This window comes from Phalacrocorax carbo, chromosome 1 (genome assembly GCF_963921805.1).
Source record: "Phalacrocorax carbo chromosome 1, bPhaCar2.1, whole genome shotgun sequence".
NCBI lineage: Eukaryota > Metazoa > Chordata > Aves > Suliformes > Phalacrocoracidae > Phalacrocorax > Phalacrocorax carbo.
In genome coordinates, this window is record NC_087513.1 from 64,536,425 (window position 1) to 64,551,085 (window position 14,661).

A 14,661-nucleotide genomic window follows, 5' to 3' on the forward strand; every position below is an offset into this window, starting at 1 on the left:
GTTCAGCATTTCAGGCATGATAAACGAGGCTTGTGTCTGCCAGGGGGTGTTATGCGAGCCCAGAGCTGGGCATCGGGGACGGCGTGAGCTGCGGGGGAAGACAAGGAAGCAATTATTTCTCCAGAAGGGTCCAGCTTACCTTTGGGAAGGTGCACAGGCTCGGGCTGCAGACCTGGGGACGCTGAACTTCCCGGCAAGCGGCACGTCCAGCAGTATGCCCAGAATCTGTGCATCAGCAAAGGCCCTTTTGGGTTTGCGGTGGGGTGTTTCCGCTGACAGAGAGCGAGCGGCCGTTTCCCCCACAAATTGTGAGCCTCCTCCAGGATGTCTCTTCCCCTTGCAGTTAGCTGGCTCCCAGTTTGCAGCTGTGTTTCTGTGGTGCAGAGCCTAGTGAGCAGCCTTGGATCCTGCTGCTAGCTGTATAGGGGTGGTGACCTCAGAGGTGGGGTACAGGCAAGGACCGAACACCTATCTGAAGTATAGCTTTGTGAATGCGGACCCTTGGTGCAGAGTGTGAGCCAGCGTTCTGGTTGTACGTGGCATGGCTGTGTAGAAGCCATGTGGGTGGTGCATCCAAGGTTCATAATGGCAGTGCAAGATCTGCCATAGACTGAAAGAAATTAGTTGAAGCCCTTTTTCTCAAATCCATGGCACAGCTGAAGAGAGGGATTATTTAAAAACCCTTGGCTGGAGAACACTTTGACTCATTAGGGATCTTCTTGCATTACCCTGTCCAGAGATGTTTCTTCTGATACCTGTGCAAAGCACTTTGGAAGTCAGCTGTGGTCTCCTTAAGTGTCTGGTTTTGTCTTTCTCTAGCTGTTTCATCTGTTGCTTGGACAGTGAAGTTCAAGGCGGTGAGGACTGCTTCTTCATTCTGCTTATACATATAAGGATATTCCCTGATGCTTCTACAGTCTTATTTGCAGGCTTGTTTCAAATGACATGCAGTGCATGCATCTGTTTTTTGTGTGATTACGATCTGTTGCGGTGTCAATGGTGGTATGGGGTTATTTTCCCTTTCAAGATTAGGTTCAGTGGTACACTCCTCAAGTGGGTTTCTTTACCTACTGGTGCTGTCTTCCTTTTCATGGTGCTGTTAAGAGACTATGTTTAGTTTTTTTAATACTATAGATAAATACAGATATATAAAAAATGTTTTCTAACAAATACAGAAGTAGTATATATTAATTCTGCTATATACAAACACAGCTCTTCTTGGTTGTGTGTTTTTCATGTATGCCTAAATCACACATAATGATTATTGCTACAGCTGTGATGCTTCGAGGAGCGCTGAAATCCATTTCTTTTGAAAACTGCCATCATAATGTATGTGATGTGCAGGATAGAGAGAAGTTGAATGGGGTGTCTTGTGCACCCAAAGCCAAGCATTTGTGCATAGCTCAGTCTTCATAATGGACTTCAAAGATCTTAAGCTTTCATTGTGCAAAATGTTGCATAGCCTTCTCCCTTTTGGGTGTAGTGATCTGGAGAAAGCAAACTGAAAAGGGAAAGCCCACTTGTATGCTGGGTAGGCCCTACTAGCATCGTCCATCTTAACTGCCGATGAAGGAAGCTGGGGCAGGATTAGGGCCTCTGAAATAAAAACAGGACAGAAAGCATTTGCTTGCTACTTGAACATCTTGCTGTAGATATGCACGATGTGCGGTGCGTGCACTTAGAGTACTGAGGGAATTTTCACATTTTGAGCTTCCTCTCCGGCATTATTCTGTACACAGCATCATACAACACAATGCATGTCGTATCTGGGACCAAGCTGGACTTGCGATGAGTGCAGCTGGGAAAAAAGAGGACATGTTTAGAGTTTTTCCTAACAGTGAGAACTTTGCTCAGTATGCTGATTGAACTTACTTTGGCACTTTGTAAGGCTCCTGCCCATCCCCCCCCCCCCCCCTTTTTTTTTAAGAAGGTGGAAGATGCGTGCTAAACAGGAGTCTGCACGAAAAGTAGGACAAGCTTGATGACAAAAGCAGCACACAAAAACTTTTGGAAGAAATGTAATTTTAGTCTTGGATGCAGAAGAGAAGATCTTAGATGCATGTGTCACAAACCCTTGGTTGCTGTGATGCATGGGGTTTTTGGATGCTTGATTTGAAACTCTGACGTTTAACTTGCAGAAGCGGCCACACCTAAAAATTCAATACATACTGTGTTTTGATAAAGTATAACAACAGTGCTAAATCATCTGAAAAATCCAATTCCAGTTTTCTCCAGTTGGCCATTTTAAATTACTAGATACTTTTTGGCCTTAATCTCTCCATGGCTCACTAGAATTTTCAGGACCGTGATGGAAATTAATTCAGCTTGGTGAAGCGTTTTGATTGTGCCCTAGGAGGGAATTAAACAGCTCTATGGGAACAGAATTTGAATTGATTTGGTAAAGGAGGGATGAGGCTGTGCATGAGACAATGAGAATAACAAAACATGGTATAGATCCTCAGTTCGGGAAGTGCCATGCATTCCGCGCATTGGGTAAGGCACAGGTTCTACAGACAAATTGTTTGGTCACGTTATTAAAACATTCCTATTTTTAGGTGTATATAACGTGAAGAAATACACCGAATGAAACCTTCATAGGTATTTGTTAATACCTAGGTGCTTTGCAACATTAACGTTCAGTTAACATAGTCTGTATGTGGAATTTAACAGAACTGGTCATCACACATGGAAGCGTTAGCTGGGATTTTGCTAAGTACTGTGTAGACTCCTTAAGTGACATGTTTCATGTGCCATAATGCCTACCATTCATGGACTTAGGAAAGAGCAGGTGAAGGGGAGTGCTTCTCATCTAGTCATTGTGCAGTAGAGCTCTGAAGTTCATGGGAAGTTTCAGTGTGGGTAAAGCAGCTGGTAACATTTGTTCAGCAGTCAGGATTTTGAAGCCTGAGAAGAGATTTCTAACAGCCAAAGTGAGCATTTTTAGGATACGGATTTTCATAGTCATTTGAATAGCTAAATCTCTTTTTCAGGCTTTCTTCTCTTTATATCTGACTGGTTTGCAGCGTATTTTGTCTCGCCTTAGCAATGCGGTGTTGCCCTATTTATACTCATCTATAGTATTGTCACCAAGATAATTTTCTCAGCCTTTTGTTTTGGACTCTGTCTTAATAGTTCAACTGTACCTTCTGGATCATGTCGAATATAAATATAACTGAATATACTCACCTTCAGTTTCTTGATACCAGTCATCTACTCTTCCCACAGCAAGTCTTACATGGTTTGGAGAAGACACCTCCATTCTACTCCAGTGGGTCCCTGAAGCCAGCCTCCATTGCCCTTTCATTTCCATATTTCACATGCACCTTCTTGCATGTTCTCGTTATTCCATTAGACCTCTCACGATTTTTCATACCCCTCCATAGGAAATACCATTGTCTTGGAGGGTGTGCCATGCCTCTCAGTATGACCTGTATTCTGTAGCCTGCTCAATTTTCCCCCTATTTGCCTAAATTTGTCTGGTTTTGTGCAGCATTCTCACTGGGGCAAGGGCTACCACTTTGGCTAATACAGTGCTTGTCAGAATAGGCTGAGGTGCTGTCTTGGTTTTGGCTGGGATAGAGTTAACTTTCTTCCTAGTAGCTGGTGTAGTGCTGTGTTTGGATTTAGTATGAGAATAATGTTGTTCACACACTGATGTTTTAGTTGTTGCTAAGTGGTGCTTACACTAGTCAAGGACTTTTCCAGCTCCCCATGCCCTACCAGCAAGAAGCTGGGCGGGGGCACGGCCAGGACAGCTGACCCAAGCTGGCCAAAGGGATATTCCATACCATATGGCGTCATGCTCAGTATATCAAGTTGGGGAGTTGGCCAGGGGCGGTGACGGCTGCTTGAGAACTAGCTGGGCATCGGTTGGCGGGTGGTGAGCAATTGCATTGTGCATCGCTTGTTTTGTATATTCTTCTACCATTATTATTATTATTTTCCTTTCCTTTTCTGTCCTATTAAACCGTCTTTATCTCAACCTATGATTTTTTTTTTCCTTAACCAGTTCTCGTCCCCATCCCACTGCAGGGGGAAGTGAGCGAATGGATGTGTGGCGTTAGCTCCTGCCAGGTTAAACCACAAAAGGTGCTCAGGGGCTATTATAAGAACGAACTAAGAATGATTTTCAGATAATGACAACCCGCTGTGCTCAGGAAGAAGAGCAAGGAGAGTGGGAAGTGTCCTTGCAGCTCTCTTGGAGCAGAGGAGAAATTGTTGGTAACTTCAGAAGCTGGAATGTGTCAAAAGAAAGTAACTCTCCGCACAACACTGATCATGACAGAAAATGCGTAATAGGGGCTTGGAAAAAGTGGGAAGAGGGGAGTATCAAGATGGCATTTGACCAGTGTGTTGCTTCATCCCTTCCTTTCACAGGGTTGTTCATATGGAATGACAGCTGTCACCATGCATTGTAAGAGGCAGTGTCAAAAAAGCATTAGATGCAGTTGTTCAAAGTTACCTCACTGTTAGACGCAGCATGTTGCTGTCACTGAAAACCATCTGTAACTCTACAAACTGGTTAGACTGGCTTTAAAACCTAGAATAACTCCAAGCATTTTGTGCAGATCTAAGTGGTGATGGCAGGGATGTCAGGTTAATCAGCAGTCATGTTCCAGAGGAGTAAAATGGCCAGCTGAAGGCCAGCATATATTGATGTCTTACAGCAGCTGAATCCTCTTGATGAGTCTGGGGGTTAGAGGTGATAACCATCACAAAGTGCAGCCTTAGAGGATGTGCCCTGTTTCACTGGGCACCCACAGCTAGATTTCTCTTCTACTTGCATGATGGTACAAATCTCAGAAAGTTCAGGGCCAATTACTTGGTTCACTGATAGCTCTTATTTGTATGTAGCCTTCCCTCCCAAAGGGAGTCTAAAGTAGATTAGACGATAGCGCTGCCACCATGTAGCTTGACCCAGAGGTGCAAGAGGCAGCAAGTGGGAAGCTCTGCACAACATGATGTGGGGGAGGTTTTGGCAGAAGTTAGCCAAACAAGCATTTGAAAGTTGTATTTGCCAAGGGATTCTGGTTTTCCAGTCAAAGATACCACTTTAAAGCTCTTATCTGAATGATCCGCACACAGCAAGCTAGAGGGAGTCCACGAATCTGCTGAATGTTTCATTGTAGTCAGCAGGGAGGGAGCTGCGCTCTTGTGTTTGTGAGCAGAGAGGCTCAGAGAGGGTTGAAAGAGAGCAATGTCCTCTCTCCTAAGTTAATATTTAGACAATGCTACCTCTTTTTTTCATAGATACTTCTATTTTTATATTTCTGCATTTCCCAGAAAGCTTTGGGAGCAGGCCCTCCAGAAACTTAAATACGGTGCTTAGCCCTTGCTGTACAGCTACTTCTCTTGGCAGAGCTGCGCTCACTGTTCTTGAGCTTCTGATTACAGGATACGTATTTTTCATTTTTAATTCCTTGGTGTGTCTTTACTCAAATTACCTCCTTCCTTGCCAGCGGTGGAGGTTAGGTCCCACCACAAAGTAATTCCTAGCACTGGAGATGTACATACTTCCCCCTCCTTGCAGTCACCCAGCTCATGCCCAGCGCCTGTGTGCCATATGCGTGTGTGGTCTTAATAGCAAGGGCAGGCAGCAGCACAGGGGCCATAAGCCTGCTCTTATTTTTGTTACCTGTTTGCAGCTGCACTCTGTTGACATCTCACCAGCTTGGTATGTTCAGATGTGTAAGGGTCTTGTGTCAGCCTTGCAGACTTCTGGTAGCACAGCTGCAGCACTGTGGCTGCCTCTCATGGTGCTGGTGCAGCGTGCAGTTAATTCGAAGCTCTGTTGCTGTTCACTAGCCATACTGTGATTGTCCTTGTTCTCTGCTTTAATTCCGTATATGCAGTAAATACTCTGTATGAAGGCAGGAGAAAGCTTTGAAAAAAAGATCAACACTCCTTTTCTTATATATATTTGGCTTTAGATTCCAGCTGCTTGATTTATGGATGTGCTTCTTGCAACTGCTGACGAGTTGTGGCAAAGGACTGCGCTATACGCTGTTGGGATGCAGTACAGCTGGTGTAGGGAACTCTCCTGCAAGAGAAATAAACTTATATGACTGACCTAGCAAAAGGGATAGGATTTTTTTAAGGCAGAATTGCAATTGCAAAAAATGCATTTGATTTTATTTTTTTTTTTAAGCGGGGTTGTTAATAACCTTGTGGAATTGTTTTAAAGGTTGAGTTCTTCCAAGTTCTTGATCCTCTATCATACTTTAGACCTGGGAGAAAAAGTCCCTTTTCAACAAGCCAAACAGTGGCTGCCTCATGAGTGGCAATGGGGAGCTACCATCTTACCATGCAAACCTTCTTCCAGTTCTTGAGAGCGCAAGGCAAACCTTTCAGCTTTGTCCAGTGAAAAGTTGCATGGCTTTCTCCTGGTTAGTGAGCTTGCAGTTAAGTGGGGCTAGGGGACAATTCTGCCAACGTGTGATGAATGTTTCATTGCAACCAGTGAAAATATGGGTCCTGTGCTGTGACTTCCAGAGGCTCTGGGGAGGAAATTAGCATGATCACCATGGCACTGGTGCTCCTGTGAAATCATCAAAGCCTTTATCCTCTTTTATACTTACTAAATGAGTCCTTGGGGGAAAAATTTTGAAGTTGAGAGTGTGAAAAATCCTTTGTTCTCTGCTCTGGCTGTTTGATGATGGCAGGCAGTAGAAGGAGCAGAAGTCTGGCTAAATGCTATCTCTACAAGGAAGAGTAAAACCGAGTCAGCAGGCATTAGTGTGTGTAGGACATGGTCCCTGGCTGCTTTACCCAATGGCTTGTTTAGTCTTGTTCTGCTATGTGGTAGCAGCTTTTGGCAATGTGCAGTGATTAGGGCTCAATGTCTTTCCTCGCTGCTCCTCTCTGCATCCTGGGGCTAGGATTAGGTTACAGCCCTGAAATGGCGTGGTTGTCTGCATCGACTGAGAGCTGAAAAGTAAGGGCAGAGTTTTGTTGATAGGCTGAAATGCCTTCTGTGTTTGTTTCCCTTCTCTGGAGGAGGGATGACATTATTTTCATTTGTAGTCTTTCTGTCTCTGACCTAAACATGTGGTGTCCAATTTCCTTCCCTGGCAGGTGACCTGGAAAATGAGGAATGGTGTCTGGGTACAGAGCTGACTCCAGCCACAATAAAGACTGAGCCAGCATTGTGTGAGACGTCAGGCCTTGCTCCCTCAGTCAGTCTCACTGTCACAGCCACATCGCTGGAGGGGGAACAACCTGAGCTGCAGACGGATGCCCTGGTACATGCAGACTTTCTGTTCTTCTTTCTGCACAATTAGTTACAGATTCCCCTAAGACTCTGCATACCAGTGTAGCCTCCTTGGTGCCAGAGGTTGTCAATTCAGGGTGTGCACTGCAGTCTGCTTTAATGTTTTTTAACATGTGCTGGTGTCCCACTGCTGCTCTAAGAGCTTGGATTTCAAAGCACTTCTCTACATCTTCAGGTCTTAATGGTTGGATGCACAGCTTTCTCTCCTATGCTACCTCCAAAGCCTGGGGCTCATGCATTTTTAAAAATATTTAAACAGTTTCTGATAAACCAGTCCCACCTGAACTGACTAACCTATTTGTCCTATCAATCAAGCCTGTGACAAGCTAAGTGTCTTCCATAAGAACTTGCTTTAGTGCTGCTGTGCCTTCACCTAATCGTAACAAAATTCCTCATTTGAAACAATTGGAGAGTTTCCCTGTTTGTCTGCTAAGTAATTTTTACCAGATCTATAAAGCCTTTGACATTTGGAGCTGCTGCTGCTTCCACACCAACCTGCCTTGTACGGAGCATTTGTGATGCCTTTCTGACCGCAGCTGGAGCAGCCAGTGGGCATTCTGAAGGGCTTCGTTTGGCTGTGGTTGAGCTAAGGAGAATGACCTGCAGCAGCTGATGGCTCACCAGAGTCCTCTGTCAGTGGAGGAAGAAGCATGACTGTTCTCAGTCCCCAGGGTGCGATGTCAGTCCAGGCTGGGTGGAGTTAGTATATGCTGAAAATAAATGTTTCCAGTTGGATGTGGATCAGAAATATGTACAACAGAAATTATGAGAAACCGAAAAAATTAAACACAAGTTTCCCATAAACCTCTTCTAGTCTGAATGTGCTGTTTCCGGTACGTAGTCCTGCTGTAGCTTGGGATGCCATGATTTGCAAAGAGTGTGTGGGGACTAGCTGGTGGCTCATTACCATTGCATGGATTAGTTACACAGGTTACTGAGAGATTTTGGCTGCAATGAGCAGGCTGATACGCCAGACTGACTTCCTCAAGCCTGGGATGGTAGCACTGCTGGGATGGCAACAGCTTGGCAGCCTGGTGCGCCAGCCCTGTCGACAGGGCAAGCCAGATGTCTTCTAAACTTCCGCCAGCAGTGACTGTCTCTTTTCCTGCTCCTCCACACTGTGAAATGAGCTTGGGTCTGATAATCTGGTGCTCAGTGACTGGCGCCTTGCTCTTGCTCCCAGATGACAACGGCCTTGAACAGGCTGTCCCCCAACTGCCAGGAGTGTTTCTGTCTGTGCTCAAACAGACGGTGCGGTCCGGCAAATCCTAGCGGCAGCTCTGTTGCTAAGAGAAGTAATTTGAGTGGGTTGCATGCTAGCTTTCAGTCTGAAATGTCATCTCTGAGGCGTAATCTTTTATTTAGCTAAATATAGTAGTAAGAAGAGCCGCAGTGGGAGTAGTCAGGGCAGTATTCTCTGTAGCCTGCTTTAGCAAACTGTGTGAAGCAGTTAAAGCTTTGCCTGTAGCAGAGCAGGAGGAGAGGAAAACCTCTCCATTTATGGAGAAGTCATCCTTGTATCCTTATATTATGATTTTTAAGATGTGTGCTTTGGGTTTTCATGCTGTTAATTTCTCTTTTCTAGATGAAACCACTGAGCCAGAAAATTCTTCCACAGATTAAATTGGAGCCCCATGAAGTGGATCAGTTCCTGAACCTCTCTTCTAAGGAAGGTCTGTTAATTACCAACCCAAAATGCAGGGGGAGATGACCAGAATGCACAACGAATGTACTTTACCCTGATTAAATATTTGGCTTCCTCATTTGCCATGTTACTCTTTAGGCTGAAGCTGTTGCCTTCTAGGGTTTCAGCTCAGGCTGCTGAAGAGCCAGCCTCTTCCTGACCCATTTATGTGTGTTTTCTTTTTTTTTTTTTCTTTGCTCATAACAAAGAAAATTATTCCTTTTTTGTCTGTAGCTTATTAACAATTGTACAGTTGCTGGAGGGAGCTTGAATCCTTAAAGTCCAGGATTATTTAGGCTAGAAGAGAAATTGATCTGAGGGGACTTAACTAAGGCATAGAAAACATGAAGAACATAAATGTAAACTTTACCATTTTAACCTCTGATACAAAAGCAAGGATGTGAGTTCATATGAAATTAAAAGTTAGGCGCGTCTGTTTGTAGCATGTTAGTTTTAGTAGAATTTTTAAGAGCCACCAGGATCCCTTTGTGCTATTCTATAAATGAGGAAGGAGGAGCAATGATCCCTGCCTTGAAAGTTAAACATGGTTTTGTGGCACATAATCTGTCAACCCAAGAAAAGTTTGAAAGAGCCAAACGTTTGGGCTAAAATTTGAGCAGATAACTGCATCTCAGTAAGGAACACTTGATACTCCGTTAGTGAATTCATTTGTGTAGCCAAGTAGAACTGTTCTAAGGAGAGAAGCAAGTGATGTAGCAAGTGGAAAAAGAAAGGCTATATCTCAATCCAGGGCATAGACTCGATTGCTCAGTTTGTGGGGTTAAGGGCCTTGCTGCTTCTCAAGTGCATATCTTCTGTCAACTCCTAGAGTTAAGATGCTAGACAAAAAGAGCGCATATATAATGTCTTTTTTTGTTACTATTTTTCTTCCTTCCTCCCCCACCGCCCATTTGATCTTTTCAACTCAAATTTGCAAAGTATAACAGAAATGGAAGGTGGCAAATTCAGCCCTGTATCTTCCTACTCCCAATTTTCATTGCTGTAAATTTATCTCAGAGAAAAAAAGACTTAGTTGTGGCTGGTTTGGACATCTGCTCAATTGTCCATGTAATATAAGTAGGTGAGACATTGTCCTGTTTCTCTTGGTCCAGACCCATTTGGTCATAAGCAGCACTTTGCTTGCCAATTCTAGCACAGATTATTTTGGCTACAAGTGCAGTAGAAGTTAGCTTATGGCCCTGGATAGCACAGCGTGAGGGAGGTTCGTGTGGTGGTTGCCTGAGCTGCTCCTGCTCCATCAGTACATTAAAGCCTTTGCTGTCACTAGGTTGTCATTCCTCCCAGTTGTGCCAAACCAGGTCCTAAGGAGGCAGCTTATATATCTCCTCCCTGTTCATGTAACACCTTGGAGGTGATCCCTTCTCTTGAAAAATACTGGTGGTTTGTTTAATCCACAGCAAAGTTAGGAAAGACTATTGTTTTTGAACAGAAAGCACACTGACTCAAAGCCCTCTGTTAATGTGGTTTCTTTCCCAGGGACAGGGGACTTGTACTGAAGGGCTACACTTAAACTTCAAAGCATTTAGAGAAGAAGCTGAAGCATAGATAAAAATGACTGGAGCATATGTGCAGAGCCCTGTTTTGTCTGTTGAAGCTAAAGATAGCTGCTGCATTTCATTCCTGCTTTGGAGACCTGCATGCTCTGAAAATCTTCCAGATTGCCACTTCTGCATGATTCATTTTTTAGCAGAGGGTCCTAGTCTTGGAAACTGAGTGGTGGTAGTGGCTCTAGTGGAAATTTAAATTAACACCTCAAAACCTTGTGTTATGTGTCTCTCTTGCCGTTTAGCAGTAGATCCCCTGCATTTGCCTCCAACCCCTCCCAGCAGCCATGGCAGTGACTCTGAAGGAGGGCAGAGCCCGGCTAGATCGCTCCCTCCTTCAAGCCCAGTCCACCTACAAGCTACAACTAAAGTGACATCGCGCACAACTTCAGCCCTGTCCAATTCCCCTCTCCTGACTGCACCACATGTAAGTTGGGCTGACTTTTTCCAGCATCTATCTGCCTGTCTCTCTTTTTTTCCCCCTGAATTACTGTTTTTGCTAACTTTCTGTTGTTCCTTAGACGAACCCATCTCTGGTCAAAACTGCAGATCCAGTAATTCTTGCTCACTGGTCTTTCTGTTCCCACAGAGAACACCATGTGCCTCTCCTCTAAGTTGAGACAGGGTTCAACAGTGTTATTAGGTGTCTCCCACCATGGATTGTGTTTTGCATTACAGCCCAGCCTCGCTGGGCCTGTCCCTGGTAGATCTGCATCTGTCTTCTTGTCTTGTCGAAAGCAAGGGGTGACCTTTAGGGAGGGATTTTCGGTAGTGCTTCTCATTTGTCTCTTTCCCTTTCTGAGTCGAGGGAAGTTTTACTGTTGGCCTCAGTGTGTGCAGAGCTGGGCCAAGAACAACTGTTCTGAGATAATTCTGTCCCAAAGGTTCAGTCTCTGAGTGGAAGCTATCTAAAAGGTCTTCCCCTTCCACATCTTCCAAGTTGCAAGAGGCTGCTGTGTTAGTAGGCAGAGTCCTCTCTGAATTAGGAGAGTTGCTGCCTCTCTTCCCTAACATCCTTTTCTCTAGGGCTGTGTGCATTTACTGTTATATTATTTCATTTCTGTGATGCTTGCAGAAATTACAGGGGACCGGCCCGCTCATCTTGACAGAGGAGGAGAAAAGGACGCTCATAGCAGAGGGGTACCCAATCCCTACCAAACTGCCCCTGACAAAAGCAGAGGAGAAAGTGCTGAAGAAAATCCGCAGGAAAATAAAGAACAAGGTAAATGTTAGTTAGCTTTGCTGGGTAATTCCTACTCATCCTTCATTTAAAAAAATGCTGCAACAGTTCTGCAGTAACGGTCTGTGGTACAGTTGAATGCTGTAAGATGTCTTTTAACAAAGTATTTTTCTTTGCTCCTAAACACATCCATCAAATTGTATGTCACTGTGACAGCGTGCCTCTGTCTAGGTATTTACCTGAACACATGAACAATAGAGTATTTAGCAAGCAGGGTATCAAGTTCCTGTTACTTGGCTCCATTTTAAGAACGGTACAATCCGACCCTTATGGTAGGCAAAGACCTCTGTGATCTTTTCATGGCGATGAAGGTGTTCTTTTCCACTGTTTCATGTTTTAAAATCTGACTGTGTATTTCAGTGCCCTAGTCGTTTGATCACTGAATTCCATGACCTTTAAATGATTGGTTGATACCAAGGCTCTGAAATGCCCTACAAGTCTTTTCTTTCTTCCAACATGGGGGAGAGCTAGTGACAGGGAAGATAGCATTTTTTTTCAGACCTGGCCAGCTCACTTGTTCTAGAGGATATTAGCGCATCTTTGAAAGTTAATACATTCTGTTATTGGTTTTGCAGATAGAAGTGTAAATTTGCCTACACTGAATGGGAATTCGGTCTTGTAATATATTTTTTCAAAATTTTTTAAAATGACATTGTGCATTTTATGTGTCACTTTCATATAATCAGAGTCATTTATATTGGAAGGGATCTCTGGAGGTCCTTTGTTCCAACTCCTTGCTTTGAAAGCAGGGTCAGCTTAGATCAAGTTGCTCAGGGATTTGTCCAGCTATGTTTTACTGCTTCAAAGGGTGGAGAGTCCCGAGCATCTCTGGGAAACCTGTTCCCATATTAAGCCACTCTTGTGCTAAAAACAAATAAATAGAATTCTTAACATCTAATTGGAATTTCTCTTGTTGCAACTTGTATTTGATGCCTTTTGCCATTTTGCTGTACACCTCTGAGAAGGCTCTGACACCACCTTCACTACACAAGGTAGTTGAAGACAGCAATAGGATTCCCTCCTTAGCCTTCTCTTCTTAAATCTGAACAAACCGGGCTTTCTCTGCCTTCTCTGATATGTCATGTGCTCCAGCACACTTATTATAGCAGCGGCCCTCCTCTGGACTTGCTTCTGTACATCCAAAGTACTTATTTCAGAGCCACCAGCTGTATGCTATACTCAACAGTGGTCTTGCAGGTGCTGAACAGAGGGGAAGAACCACTTCCCTTGACCTGCTAGCTACAATCTCGTTAATGTAGACCCAGATCTGGTTGGCCACCTTTGCTACAGGGGCACATTGCTGACCTATGTCCTCAGGATGCCCAAGTCTTTTTCTACAAAGCTGCTTTCTAATGCGTGCATGAGTTTTTCTTCTCCCAGATGCCGGGCATTGTCCTGGGATCATCTTTTAGTATCTGTCCTAGGGGTATTCTCTCCAGATGAATCTGATTTACTTTTTCAGGTTAGTTCTGTAAGAGCAGGGAATGATATTTTTCCTACTACTGAGAGGAGCAGTCTTGCTTCAGGATGTGGAAACAGACCAAGTTAGTGCTTTGCTTGCCAGGAATAGAAATGAGAACAGCACGGAGGCTTGAATCTAATAACGTCAGGGCTTTTTACCAGTTTTTTAATTCATCTCTGATGCTTTTTTTTTTTTCTATGCAAATATTTGTTGTTTTTCTTCCTTTTTCCTTAGATCTCTGCCCAGGAAAGCAGAAGAAAAAAGAAAGAATACATGGACAGTCTGGAAAAAAAGTAAGCCAGCCCCCTTCCTGTTTCAAGCAGGCCAATAACACTAGTTGCTGGCTGGGAAGGGATCCAGCTGTTGATGCTGGGCCTGTTTCGTGCAGAGTGCCAGCTGCCATCTCGTGGTTGTGACTGAGAAAAGGCCCTTCTTTTGGCTTCTGCTTGTATGTGTGCTGGGGTGCTGCATTCATAACTGTGTCTACCTGCAACACGTTGCTAACATGCTGACAAAGACTTTAAACTTTAAATAAGGCAAGACCCGTCTGCTCTTGGCCTCCCCCTCATGCAACTCTGTTGGCCTAGTGGGTAGGTGGTGTCCAGGGAAAGGTGGAGTCACAGTGTATGTATTCTGTCTCCTAGTGCAGATGGAGACAGAAATAGGAAGTGGGTGAGTCAAGACTGCCTGGGAATATAAGCAGGACTCAGGAAAACAGCATGTGACCCAGCAACTTCCCTTAGTGAGAAGGAGCCAAACCCCCAGTTAGTGATTTATATCCCAAATTAATCTTTCTTCCAAGAGAGAAGTATTCTAATATTTCTCTTAGGCCCTTCACCAGATGGATCTGTTAAACCCCTTATACCATCTTTGGTGATATCCTTGATGTAATTTTCTTTTTCCCTTCTTACCTCTTTATAGCTGAGTCTCGCTTTCTCAGACTTACTCTTATGAAGTTCCACCCTGTGCATAGAGATATCAAAGCTATTTACCTTTACCTTTTTCCTTCTTGAAGCTATTCCAGATGGTCATGTTTGTCTTTTTAGGAGTCCCGTATTTTCACTTGGACTCTTATGTGGCATGTAACATGATAATCACCTTTAGGGGGTTTCCAGGGGCAGTGTGGAAATGAGCACTCTCTTGGGAATTGATCTTGCTTATTAGCTTCCATAAACTTGAAATTCGAGGATCTGATTTCAGAAGCATGGCATTTGCTAAATTGCTTGGTGCCTTACTGTAGCAATGAAATGCTAAGGAGCGCCTTTACACAAAGTACTTGCTAACAACATAAATAACAGCATGCTCTGTTACTTCTGAAGTATCTGTCCCATGGCCTGATGCACAGAGAAGTTTTGAGCAGGGTCTTTGCCGTTGCGATTTTAAGGGGCAAAAAGTAGTTACAGCTGAATGAGCTGCACCTACTGGGATGTAGTTGAGCGC

The 14,661-nt window shown here is 44.1% G+C and overlaps 1 protein-coding gene across 4 annotated transcripts in view; it reads left to right on the forward strand.

The window, feature by feature from the left end:
- Positions 1-14,661, forward strand: part of CREB3L2 (cAMP responsive element binding protein 3 like 2) — an 83,476-nt gene that overhangs the window by 51,681 nt on the left and 17,134 nt on the right. For 3 of the 4 annotated variants that reach the window (XM_064457386.1, XM_064457401.1, XM_064457409.1), the window contains exons 3-7: positions 7,075-7,241; positions 8,856-8,943; positions 10,765-10,946; positions 11,595-11,741; positions 13,456-13,514. In XM_064457386.1, coding sequence (XP_064313456.1) covers positions 7,075-7,241; positions 8,856-8,943; positions 10,765-10,946; positions 11,595-11,741; positions 13,456-13,514 — 643 coding nt within the window. The remainder of the gene's footprint in view (positions 1-7,074; positions 7,242-8,855; positions 8,944-10,764; positions 10,947-11,594; positions 11,742-13,455; positions 13,515-14,661) is intronic. The other variant, XM_064457394.1, reaches the window with a different exon arrangement.